This window comes from Eucalyptus grandis, chromosome 3 (genome assembly GCF_016545825.1).
Source record: "Eucalyptus grandis isolate ANBG69807.140 chromosome 3, ASM1654582v1, whole genome shotgun sequence".
NCBI lineage: Eukaryota > Viridiplantae > Streptophyta > Magnoliopsida > Myrtales > Myrtaceae > Eucalyptus > Eucalyptus grandis.
This window is the reverse complement of record NC_052614.1, coordinates 22,560,446-22,572,185: the sequence shown is the minus strand read 5'-3', so window position 1 is coordinate 22,572,185 and position 11,740 is coordinate 22,560,446. Positions and strand designations below refer to the sequence as shown.

The window sequence follows — 11,740 nt, the reverse complement described above, 5'->3', positions numbered from 1 at the left end:
GTAAACCAGGATCTGCCTGCCGCATTCCTCCAGCTTCATGCCCCTATACCCTAGATCATATTATCGCAATTCTTTTGCGAATCAACAGGAAAGACACCGAAAGTCAATCCAAACTGACAAACATACATAACGTAATCACTTCTGCCTCCATGGAAACTCAATTTAGTCTCCAAAATGGAGCAACCAATGGATATCCCAAGAATTGGGCTGTATGATTATCCTCAACAATGTAACCCGTTTCGCAACACAATGCAAGTGAGGAGATCAAAACAAGATTTATTTCTTCAAATAAAGCAGCCGCATTCTTATTATGTCTCATGCACGTCCTTTCAAGGAAAACAAGTCGAGCGATCAAACCATACACCGCAATTTCGACCCATAAACAAAAACAAAAAACAAACACTGCAGTGACACAAACAGGTTCAGGAGGCCAACTTGCTTGAAAAGGCCATCTGTACAAAATCATATTTCCACACCACTGGCATCATCTCTTTTTCAGACAAGCCCACCATGTAGCCAAACACCGTCACTATATTTGGCACTGGGATTATTTCAATATAAAAGCAGCTACTGTATATATATAATGTTTGATCATCAAGTCGCACGAGCAATACAGCTTTCACTGAGCCCAAAAGTTGCAAAGCTCCCCATAATGTCTTTCCGGTCTAATTACATTTTCCCGCAAAAATTTGACTCTGCTTGGACATTCCCAATGCCGAAGCATAAGTAAAGCTCCATAGGTCCCACATACAGATGCTTTGCCCATGGCAGGCCTCCCAATAAAATGGTTGTCCATCACAAGTTTTCTTTACCTGAAAAGACTTGGACGGTTCCTCAAATCATCGCATCAAGACTTGAAACGAAAGTAATAGCATGCTTTCAAATGAATATCAGTACTCTGATGAGCATAATGGCCCTAATATTCTGAAATGCTCTTCACAGAGTTGCAAGCCCGTCAGATGTGCAAGCGTTAGGCAAAAGCAACTGGATTAAACCCTCATCTGCATGAGCTAGAATTTACATATATTGGGCTAACCATTGCTTGCACATATCAAGCACAGGGAGAGCATTTGCATGTAATGCCTGCAGAAAAGAGTCGGCATAGCATTTCAGGATCCAAAAGAATAACTGGCTCTCTCACAAATTCATCAACAATACCAGCAGGCACAGCATCAAGCAACGCAACTGTTGGTAAGTGATAACTTTGAATTGTTGGCATTTGGACCAATTGTAAGTTATGAAATCAAGGTCAGTGAAGAAAGTGAATTCACTTTGAAACATGGACAAAAGGGGATTCATGTAGCTGTGCCTCTATGTCAAAACCTCCTTTCTCATAGAAAAAGGAATGACAAGGAAGATTGAGATGCAACACATGGATCAGTGATTAGTAACAAAATGCTTGGACATGAGTAAGAAAACCTGTCCTCTGCATAGGAAGATCTAGACTGAACTATGTCTTTCAAAGAATGCAATCAACAATTTTGTAAGAAGTGCAAAATCAGCATGCATGTATTCTCGTACCAATTTTAATTGCTATTCATCATCCTTTTTTTTCCCCACATTTTGAAGATCATTTATATCATGATCTTTTACCAGCCAATAAAATGATATGTAAGAAGAGCTCTTCCAGTGTCACTTATTGATTTCATTAGATACCTTTTATCTCATTTTTTTTTTAACTTATATCAGTTTAACTCAATAAAGCGAAAAACAATACAAGAACCAAAAATAACCATTGACTCAGAAGCTCTCCTTCCCTTGTTTTTTAAACTGTGAAGATCAAATTGCTACTCTTAACAATAAAAGTGATCATTCTTACTTTGGGAAATGATAGTTTCAATTTCTTCTACTGATTTTGGTAATCATTGTCCTTCATCTGATTGGGATAAGGGGAAAATCATTATGTAGGCACCAATATCTAGATTGCAGAAGTTTCATTGAGTTTAAAGGTATTCATTTAATCACTTTTAATTTTGTCAATTAGTCTATCAAATCTTCTCTGTTAATTTCTTGAACTTTGGTAATGCAATATCGATTACAAGGATTCTCAAATGTAGGAAATTTTAAAAACTCCTCCTAAATAGGGTTGGTTATTACAAAAGTTATCTCTAGGGTCAGTATTAGTTAATTACATTTGGGCTTCTGTGATATTCTGTAGCAATATGGAAGAAGTAAAATAAATGATGCATGCTTCTTATTTGTGCTATTTTTAAAGATATCCGTGATTTTTTTTTTTTTTTTTACAGATAATAAAGGATTTTATTAGAATAAAAAATTCAAATACATCATCAACGTAAAAGGAAAAAATGGAAAACAACATCACAAGACTACAAGAAGTTAAAGCAAGATGTCCAAAGCCAAATAAAAGAATTGAAGACAGAAGCAACAGAGGATTCCAAAAACCTCAAACAATCGTCTGTTGCATTCCTTCACAATGCACCATGTGAAACAAAGTGGTACAGCACTTTTAAGACTTCTTAGAAATTGAGCCTTCTATTGTTAACATTCCAACAGCTAAAAAGATGGATGGCATGACTTGGCATCATCAATGCCACCTTAGACTAGGATATGATTCCAAAGCTTGAAAGCAAACTCACAATGAAAAAGGAGATGATCAACAGGAAAGAATGTTACTTTGATTCTAACAAAATGATAATAGGTGGAAAAAGGAAATGGAATCATAGATGTATTTCTTTGACATACACTAACAGGATATATATAAAAATATATAATCAATCTTAAACTTTCAAGGAAATTAATTTTTTTCCAATATAGAGTGGATAATTAAGAAAAAGGACAATATGGTCAAAAGTCCATAAAGGTTGTACACAAATTAGGAAAGTCCATATTAAACTAAAGAACAATTTTATTTTTTTTTTAAATAAATGCATTGAAAATATGATGAGAATGTTACATCTGTCAGAGAAGGAAAAAAAGGGAAAGGAACAGAAATTTGAAGTGGGACATGAGTCAGCCAAGGAATGGAATATGTGTCAGCTCCCTACAAATCCTCTGAAGAGCATTGCATTTCTAGATAGGATATCGATTGTAAGGAGAGATCCTCTTCCCTATTATTACCAATGCATCAGGAAAGAATGCCAGGATCCTTTTCACAAGTTTCAACATGGCAATCAGAAGATGATCAAAGCCCAGAATGTCCGGTGTACTATAACCCATGAATCACCATCATGTTACTATTTTTCAGCCATGCAATACTACCATAAAAAACGTCTTTAACATTTCCAAGGTTAAAAGAACAAACAACTAGAAATGAGAAAAACTAGGCCTATCGGTTAGAAAGGTGACTTTCTAGTGTGGTTTTGGTTTTGTAAGTTTGACAAGGATACAGGTATAAATTCTTGGAAACTTTTAACCTAAATTGAGAAGGGAAATAACCTGATGTGCTACATATTGCACGTCAGCAACACTTCCACTCCGTGAAGCAATTTGGAATGCACTTTTGAGGCGACCACAGATCACGCAAGCCAGCACCTTTCTGTTAGCAAAATCATTAAATTTGGACTATTGTCAAAACCCTCGAAAAGATAAAGAAATGAATAACTGCATCAGCTATATCATCAAATCGAAGCAACTAATAAGCCAAAATAATGCCCAACGTGGATACGCCACATTTTAACAATAATTCAACCCAGCCCCACTAAAAGGCTAATTTTTACCTAACATGCTGAAGAACAGATCATTGGATCCTAACAAAATGCAACAATTCACGCGTCCCCACTTGCATGATCAGTTAACATCTTCTCTCACATCTTCATTGGAAGAGATTTCTATCCATTATATGAGTAGCCTTCCGATTATTGCCAAACATCCTTCTATTCCCAGTAGAATGGTTAACTCAACTTTGCTTTTCGAATTACCAGATAATTCTCCTAGAGGAAAAAGCAATTAAAGGACATGATATATACGACATTGGGACAAGAAACCTACACCTACTAGGAATAATGAAGTGTATTATTCACAAAAATTGCCATGATTTCTCTGTCTTCCATAAACACATAAGAGATCCATGATAAAGTCCATGGTAAGACAAACTAAATCATACCTGTGGCTGCTGGTTAACATGTCTATCAAACGGTCAGGACGTTCTTTGTGCTTATTTGCATATACGTTTATGGCAGCTCCTAACACCTACAAAATGTTCCAAAGATAATGTTTATTGAGATGAAGATGACATAGAAAAGGCTTTGCTACTCATCTTCTAACAAGATTTTGCAGAATACAAGAGAAGAAACATTGCAAAAAATTGTAAATTGACACATAAAACTCGAGCAAATCACCCAAAGGATTTGCAGTGGTATTGTTGACCTTCAACACCCAGGTCAGCAGTACCACGTTAATTGCATATTTCTAGTAAACATAACAGGTAAATCTCCAAAAATCAAGTGGGAATTTCAAATAGCTTGAGAAAGAAAAAGGAGAAGCTTAAAGTGTTTGAACCTCAACATTGACTTTCTCCTAACAAGTTTAACAATGTCAGCACTAGCATTAATCATTGTTATGCCCTAATAGCTGCATCTGATGAATGTTTCCCTAACATTTTATGTGAACTGCTTTGGAAACTTAAACCAGCTAAGTGCCATGCTATCATGTTTTTTATGGACATTATATCACCTGATCCCAGTCGTCATAAACAATAGTGCCTTTGATATTTCGGAAAAACTCTGTCAACTGGCCTCCTTTTTTCCTTTCCGCAAGTGATGCAGCTACCGCAGCATAAATATCCACGGCTGTATGATATATTAGTATTAGCTCAGCAACACAACTAAAGTACAGTTGAATATATAGACAGCTCGTGCCAAAAGAAGTCATTTTTAGTTACCAGGGAGGTTAAATTCATATATCACTTGAAAAGCCAAATCGAAGTTCCTCTCAGCAAGAGTCTCTGCAATCTCACACCTTCTCCTGCAATTCATAAAGAGAGAACAACATCACATAAAGTCTCTCTTTCAAGACATATCGATATGTTTCACTTTCCGAATGACAACAAAGCCTCTTAGTAACTATTTCTCATTGGTTTGTATGGAGTGGTTTTAAGCTTTACTTTTTCTAAATTTTGTGATACTCACAATTAGACTTTTACTTATCACAAAACACCAGAAAACTTTCAATATATACAAACAGGAAATGCAAAAATTAGGATAAGTACTATTTAAAAGTCAAAACCAAAAATTAGATGTAAGGGTTTTTTTTTTTTTTTTTTTTTGGTAAAGATTTTAGAAGTACCCCAAATTGGTACACTTGTATGACAAATTTACCCAAAACTATTTTTTTGACCATAAAAAACCCCAAACCGATACACTTATGACAAATTTACCCCGACTAACCATAAAAAACCATAAACTAGTACATTTATGAAAATTTACCCAAACTAATTTATTAGACCACAAAAATCAAAAACTAGTAAATTTATGACAAATATACCCTCCGCTAAATTGGATTAATACCACAAAAAAATCACAAAAATTGTTAATCATGACAAACGGAGTGCAAAATCCCAAATTGGTATTATTAGTCAACTATCACATATTATTTAACTTAATAATTTTATAGTAAAATTTAACAAAAACTAATAAAGGGTAAATTTGTCACAAGTATACCAATTTAGGTAAATTTGTCAAAGGTATACTAGTTTAGAGTTTTTGTTGGTCAAAAAAATAATTTGAGATAAATTTAAATTGGTATACCAGTCAACTGTCACATATTATTTAACTTAATAATTTTATAGTAAAATTTAACGAAAACTAACAAAGGGTAAATTTATCACTAGTGTATCAGTTTGAAGTAAATTTGTCAAAAGTATACCGGTTTTGGATTTTTGGTGTTCAAAAAAATAGTTTGGAATAAATTTATCACAAGTGTACCACTTTGGGGTTTTTCAGATATTAACCCTAGAAGTAATCAGGAAAGTTAGGTCTAAAATATGCGACGTTTTACTTATCATTACGAGAGTCTTAATTAAATGCAGGCAAGGTCTAAGGATTGCTGTTGCATATTCAGCTTTCACAGCTATATAATTATGATGGACTGACATGTTAGGCAAAGAAATGTCATTCAAGTTCAGACAACTTTGGAGAGAGCAGCTTTATGACTTTTCCAACAACACCTCTCTTGATAAAATGTAATACATCCATGAGTATGAATGTGGACTTATCCAAAGCTCCAAACCAGACAAAAAAGAAAGTTCCCAATTTCCATGAGAAAACATATTTTCTTCAAAGGACAGTATGTTTAGATTTTGGTTTGAGCACTTTCATCTGAAGAAGGAACAAACCTGAACGTGTCAGGGTCATTTGGGTTCCCAAAAAGAGAATGCTTCCATTGGGGCCCATCTGAGTCATTGAATGATTTGACAACATCCATCTGGGAGATTATTAATCCACAGCAAAGATGTCAGTTGATCGACTACTAAATTGCCAAAAAGAGCTCGAAACTTCAAACTGGAAGGCTCTTTTAACATCAAATTATGTACGTTATATAGTCTGATAAATGCTAAGGAAAAGTTTGAATATTCCTTTTCAGTTCTCAGGTGCTAATTATCTCTAAAAGAGTTATCCATTCCCTTTTAAGTGCATGTGGCAGAAAAAGAGAGGACATATACAAGCACAGAGGAAAAGGTTTCTAAAGTACATTGCACAGACCCAGATTCAAAGAACTAATCGACTAGTAAGTAGACATCAAGCTTCAATTATGATTTCACACAGAAATGATGGTCATTTGCAACAGCACATTCTCTGTCATTCAAGAACTTTCCAACTGAGAATCCTATTTTCTTGCAGAGCATTTCAATGTGTCGATGGAAAACCATTTCAAATAGGTAATCATATTGCCAGTACAGATGCTTTTGAGGAGCAGAGAAAAGAGACCACTAGAAAGCAAATATAATTATTTACTTGTATTGCCACACGGGCAGAAAATTTGACAAGTCCTTCTTCAGTGAGCTTTTCAGAAGCACTTTTTCCTCTCAGGCCCTTTGTGACAACTTTAGTAGAATCTCCACCTTTATGTCGCGCTGAAAGACCTTCATCAAAATGCATCTACATGTCGAAGGAAATTACATCATAAATGAATTGCAGGTCAAGATTACTCATAAGAAAGATATCTTTCTAGTAAGTCTACAATTCATTCAAACTAGTAAGAACACCAATCGCCAACCAAGTTTAAGCTACATAACCACTCTCTTTACATTACAAAGCTTACTCATCTTTTCCTGCCAAATCAGAGAAAAACAATGTCAGCAACATTTTTTCCTCATGTACAGCCTCAATAGCTGTTGTCTGGCAGACAATTTGAACATACAAAAGGAGAACATATTGACATCATCACTGAACATCAATAGAATTGTATGTACATTTTGCTAAATGATTATTTATCTTGCTTACTTACTTTGTATACCAGGACGTCCAACACACCCACACCTGTCAGAATTTTACAATTTGTTAAATTGCTCATAGGTTAAGGTTGTCTTTCATGTTGGCCCCATCTTCTCTACTTCAATATTCTTTTGAGTTTATTTCTCCACAGCAGCAGAATTCTCACATTTGATGAAGAAATTGATAGCACCAAATGACAATCAAATGTACTGGAACTAGTATGAGAAAATCCCTCAGCATATATCTTTTACAAGTGATACACTAAGCACAAAGGCCCAGAGTTATCAGTGAAACAAAGCTAACACACTTTAGATACTAGAAAATACCTTAGCATGCTCCAAATGTTTGATGGCTTCTTCCTGCGTGGCAGAATTCATGAATAGTTGAATACAGCAAAGCCCAGCTGCAACGTGGTCCTTCTTGATAACCTGAATCACAGAGAGAAGTGAAATTAACTCGTGAAGCGAACCTTAATTACAACCCCAAGAAGTGTTTGGAGCCAAAAAGACAAACCTAACCACAGCAAATTAGCCCAAATGGCATATGGGCTGGGAGTGGGGACAAAGGGCAATAAATATAATCATCACTGACACAAAGGTAGCCTCACAATGTAAAAAATCAATTTAAAGCAGACATATTTTATGTTATATTCACAAAAATACTTAGTGGAATTGAAAAACTTTATGTAAGAGCAAAGGTAAATCTTATTGTGGAAGTAAAAACACAGTTTCTCAACTGACAGGACAAAAGTGATGATTATCTCCTCTAAAGTTAAAAAAATTTATAGTAAACAGCAATAATCACACCTAGAAATCTCGTTTATATTAATTACCACCAATAACATGAATGTCATGTTGAAGTCTGGATCAAAAGGAGTAACATTTTTCCAATTAATGGTTACCCTTTGGTTCCACAAGTTAACAGTATGCTAAAAAGACACATGGTTAATCCAACTGCATGTAAGTAAAAAAAAAAAAAAAAAAAAAAATGAGGTTTTTTTTTTTTGGTAAAAAATAAGTAAAAAAAAAAAATTTGAGGTTTTAACATTTACATTTTTGTTTTTGGGGTCATGGGGGTTCCTAACGCTCACAATATTGTGCTACTAAATCATAAATAAAAACATAAAGAATTTCAAAATAAGCCGACTGCCACTAATGAAATAGACAGCATAACATGAAATTGCCACTCTATTTGCTTGACCATCTAAAAAGGACTATATTCTCGCAAGCATGCACCAAAGTCCAAAGAATTCACTACACAATGAGTAAATTATACCTGAAACTTGTTTAAGTAATTGAAATGCTTATGAGTTTCACAATAAAGGCAGATTCGAGCAAGGGCTGCTTTTGTATGATTGACCACATCTTTTGAACTTGATGAGAGTCTCAACGAAATTACTTCTTCCAAAACAGGCATGGCACCAAAGCCAATGCAATAGTCACACAAATCATCAATTGTCCCATATTTTTGTGGAGGTGGAGATGAAATAACAACACCATGGCCTGAAGGTTGAGCGGGTGTAGGAACATCAACCAGTGGAAAGAATAACATACACCCGTCCCTGAAATGGCCATGCCTAAATATAAAATTAAGCGAATGCTGCGGAGCATACTGCACTTCAAAAAAATATACAGTCATGAGCTCTCAGTGGAAGGAAGAAAGCAAGGATGAACCAGAAAATTAATGACAGCTTTAAGGAAGATAAAATGTCCATACACACTTTGTACTTTTAATATTTGAAGTTGAACCTTCTGTTCATCTTCACTTTAGCGATTTCTAGTGGAGTTGTTTGACAAGCCATACGCTGAAGTTACTATCTAGATGACTTCATTAAAGATCTCAAATGAAGATCAACAGCAGGGCTATTTCCACAAATATGACAAGCAAAAGAGCTAAATTGCCAAATTGACATAGCCACTTTGCAAATGCCCCAACCAATAGGTGTCAAGACAATTTTCCACATACAAAATATACCCAGAGCCAAGTATCCCACAAAAAAAGCTTCAAATAGAAATATTCTGCTAGAATCTACAGATGAGGGGAAGTTGCACCAATAAATCTTCCATATACATCTATACATAAGTTCTGCATGCAAATAATAATCAGACAATTTGCATTAAGAAAGCCCGCATAGGGTGCGAACTAAGAGAAATAGAGCAAAGTCAATATCACGCCAACATAAAATATCAAAGGCTAGTCTACATCCTATCAATAATTAAAGCATTCCAGATACAGATTATATGTGTCAAAGATTAGTTTACCTCCTGTAGATAATTGACACATTCAAGATACCGAGTACTATCTAGATTGCTTCGGGGTCCCTCTTCCAAATCCAGGAAATCAGAGTCATTTGCAGAGTTTGATGAACGTCTAGACATCTCTGAACGTGGGAATGTAGATGGCATGTACAGGACATTAAGATAGGAATCAGCAGAAAGTGAATCATCTAATATAGCTGGAGCACTTTTAGCCAAATGGTCATACCTGCAATTAGAAATCCATCATTCACAACCTGTCTCAGCAAGCATGTGAAGTAACCTCAATTTTGTAATGTGGAAAGGGAATCATAACATAAACATGAACAGAGTTTAAGAGTACAAAGCACATTTATCGTGCTAAACATGTCTAAGTAGAAGCAAAACACAAGATGAGCTGGAAAATCCACTTCCTTGATAAACTTTATCCAAAGACAATGCAAAAATATATGTTCATAACCTATTCAATAAATTTGGATAGCATGTACTTAAACAGTTAGGATGTACTTAAACAGTTCATAATGTATAGCATGTACTTAAACAGTTCTCACTAACAATAAATTTTCATCTTAACAATAAGGAGGAAATTTAAACCCTTAAAAGGACATGCACTCAAATCCCTAAAACATCCACCACAAATTGAAAAGGACAAAAGCAAGAGGCATCCTGTCCATGTTTGAATAGGTTACTATCTCTACATTTCTCTTACTTCCAAACAAGAATTTAAGGGCTGGATCCTGGAGCTACACCAAGCACTCCCTCCAAATAATCCAAGAAAGGAAGAAGAGAAACTTAGTGAAATCCTGCTGGCAGAGAGTCAGTCCTATATTAAACCAAATGATCCGCCCACAAAACAGGTGCTCACAACTTTCCAGACTTACTGATGAGAAAACTCCGTCACCAAAATCTGAAACATATCCTGCAAATTATGACAGCACATTTTCCAAAAGAAATGCAGGTAACTCAACCTTATCCCACCATGTGACTTTGAAACATAAATCCTTCATATTTTTTGTGATCTATTACATAACAAGATCTTTATCATCATCTCATTCCACATGTTATAAATCTTCCCCTGCTCCTTATAACATACTGACCGTACTTCCATCTTACAATTTCACCATTTAGTTGGAAGATCCAAAGGCCATTCCACGTGTCCAAACCCCATAAACACCCAAGGGAAAAGGCACAACTGAAGGAATTGTAAACCCCTAAAATTTCAACTAAATACTCTTCTCAGTGTGATCATGAAACGGTCCCACTCCAACTCTTGTCAGAACCAAGTTCGTTCGTCGCTACCCCTCTTATATCTTCTTAGTTCAATATGCCTATACAGACTAGATTTCTTCTAGCTACTAAAAATTTTGAACAGGATAGACCTATTAAAGACCAGTTCTTTCCTCTCTTCGATGTTAACATTGAGTGGTCCTGCTGCTGACAGAAAAGGCAAGCTTTCAAGTTCAAGTGCATTCCTTACCTCTTTCCTTTGCCAGCCTTCAAGAATAAAAATCATCTACCTTCACGTCCTTCAGAGAATAAACCCATTCCTTTGCTGACCACAACAAAGGAGCCATTCTCATTATGATACAACACTGCCATTTTGTATCTAAACAATCCACTTCTTGCATTAAAAGTCACCAGTACTCTTGAGCCCATACTTGATTTGCAAGGAAGATAAATCAAACGATCAATCATTGACCCAGTCTAATCTAAGAATCCACAACTCTCCTACACTCATAGCCAGACTTAAAAATTCATCTGCAAAAGAGCCATGTTCAGATTAACACCCAACAGAACCACAAGATCACTTGCAAAAGGGCTGAATCAGGGCACGGTTCTGATGAGTAACAATTCCAAACACCCACAACCAGTCCTCAATTAAAACTAGGCCGTGCTCAAGAAGCACATGACCCTAGGTTGTTTGGATAGTTTAGGATCAAGATCCAAGATATTAACTTATATTCTGCGGGAAAGCATTTAAACCCTGTGCATATTCTCCAATGGTACATACAGATATCTTGTCATTAACCAACCTCTCTTGGCCTAGGAATAGCAATGGGCAGGGATATCATTAGAGGTGCCCCATCCCCACCC

General features: G+C 35.7%; 1 protein-coding gene across 1 annotated transcript in view; it reads right to left on the bottom strand.

The window, feature by feature from the left end:
- Nucleotides 1–275: 275 nt before the first annotated feature.
- Nucleotides 276–11,740, bottom strand: part of LOC104436936 — a 40,363-nt gene continuing 28,898 nt past the window's right edge. The window contains 10 exon segments of the mRNA XM_010049787.3: nucleotides 276–1,083; nucleotides 3,397–3,496; nucleotides 4,064–4,149; nucleotides 4,633–4,748; nucleotides 4,841–4,923; nucleotides 6,293–6,381; nucleotides 6,912–7,055; nucleotides 7,718–7,819; nucleotides 8,667–9,002; nucleotides 9,653–9,875. Coding sequence (XP_010048089.2) covers nucleotides 1,018–1,083; nucleotides 3,397–3,496; nucleotides 4,064–4,149; nucleotides 4,633–4,748; nucleotides 4,841–4,923; nucleotides 6,293–6,381; nucleotides 6,912–7,055; nucleotides 7,718–7,819; nucleotides 8,667–9,002; nucleotides 9,653–9,875 — 1,345 coding nt within the window. The 3' untranslated portion in view covers nucleotides 276–1,017.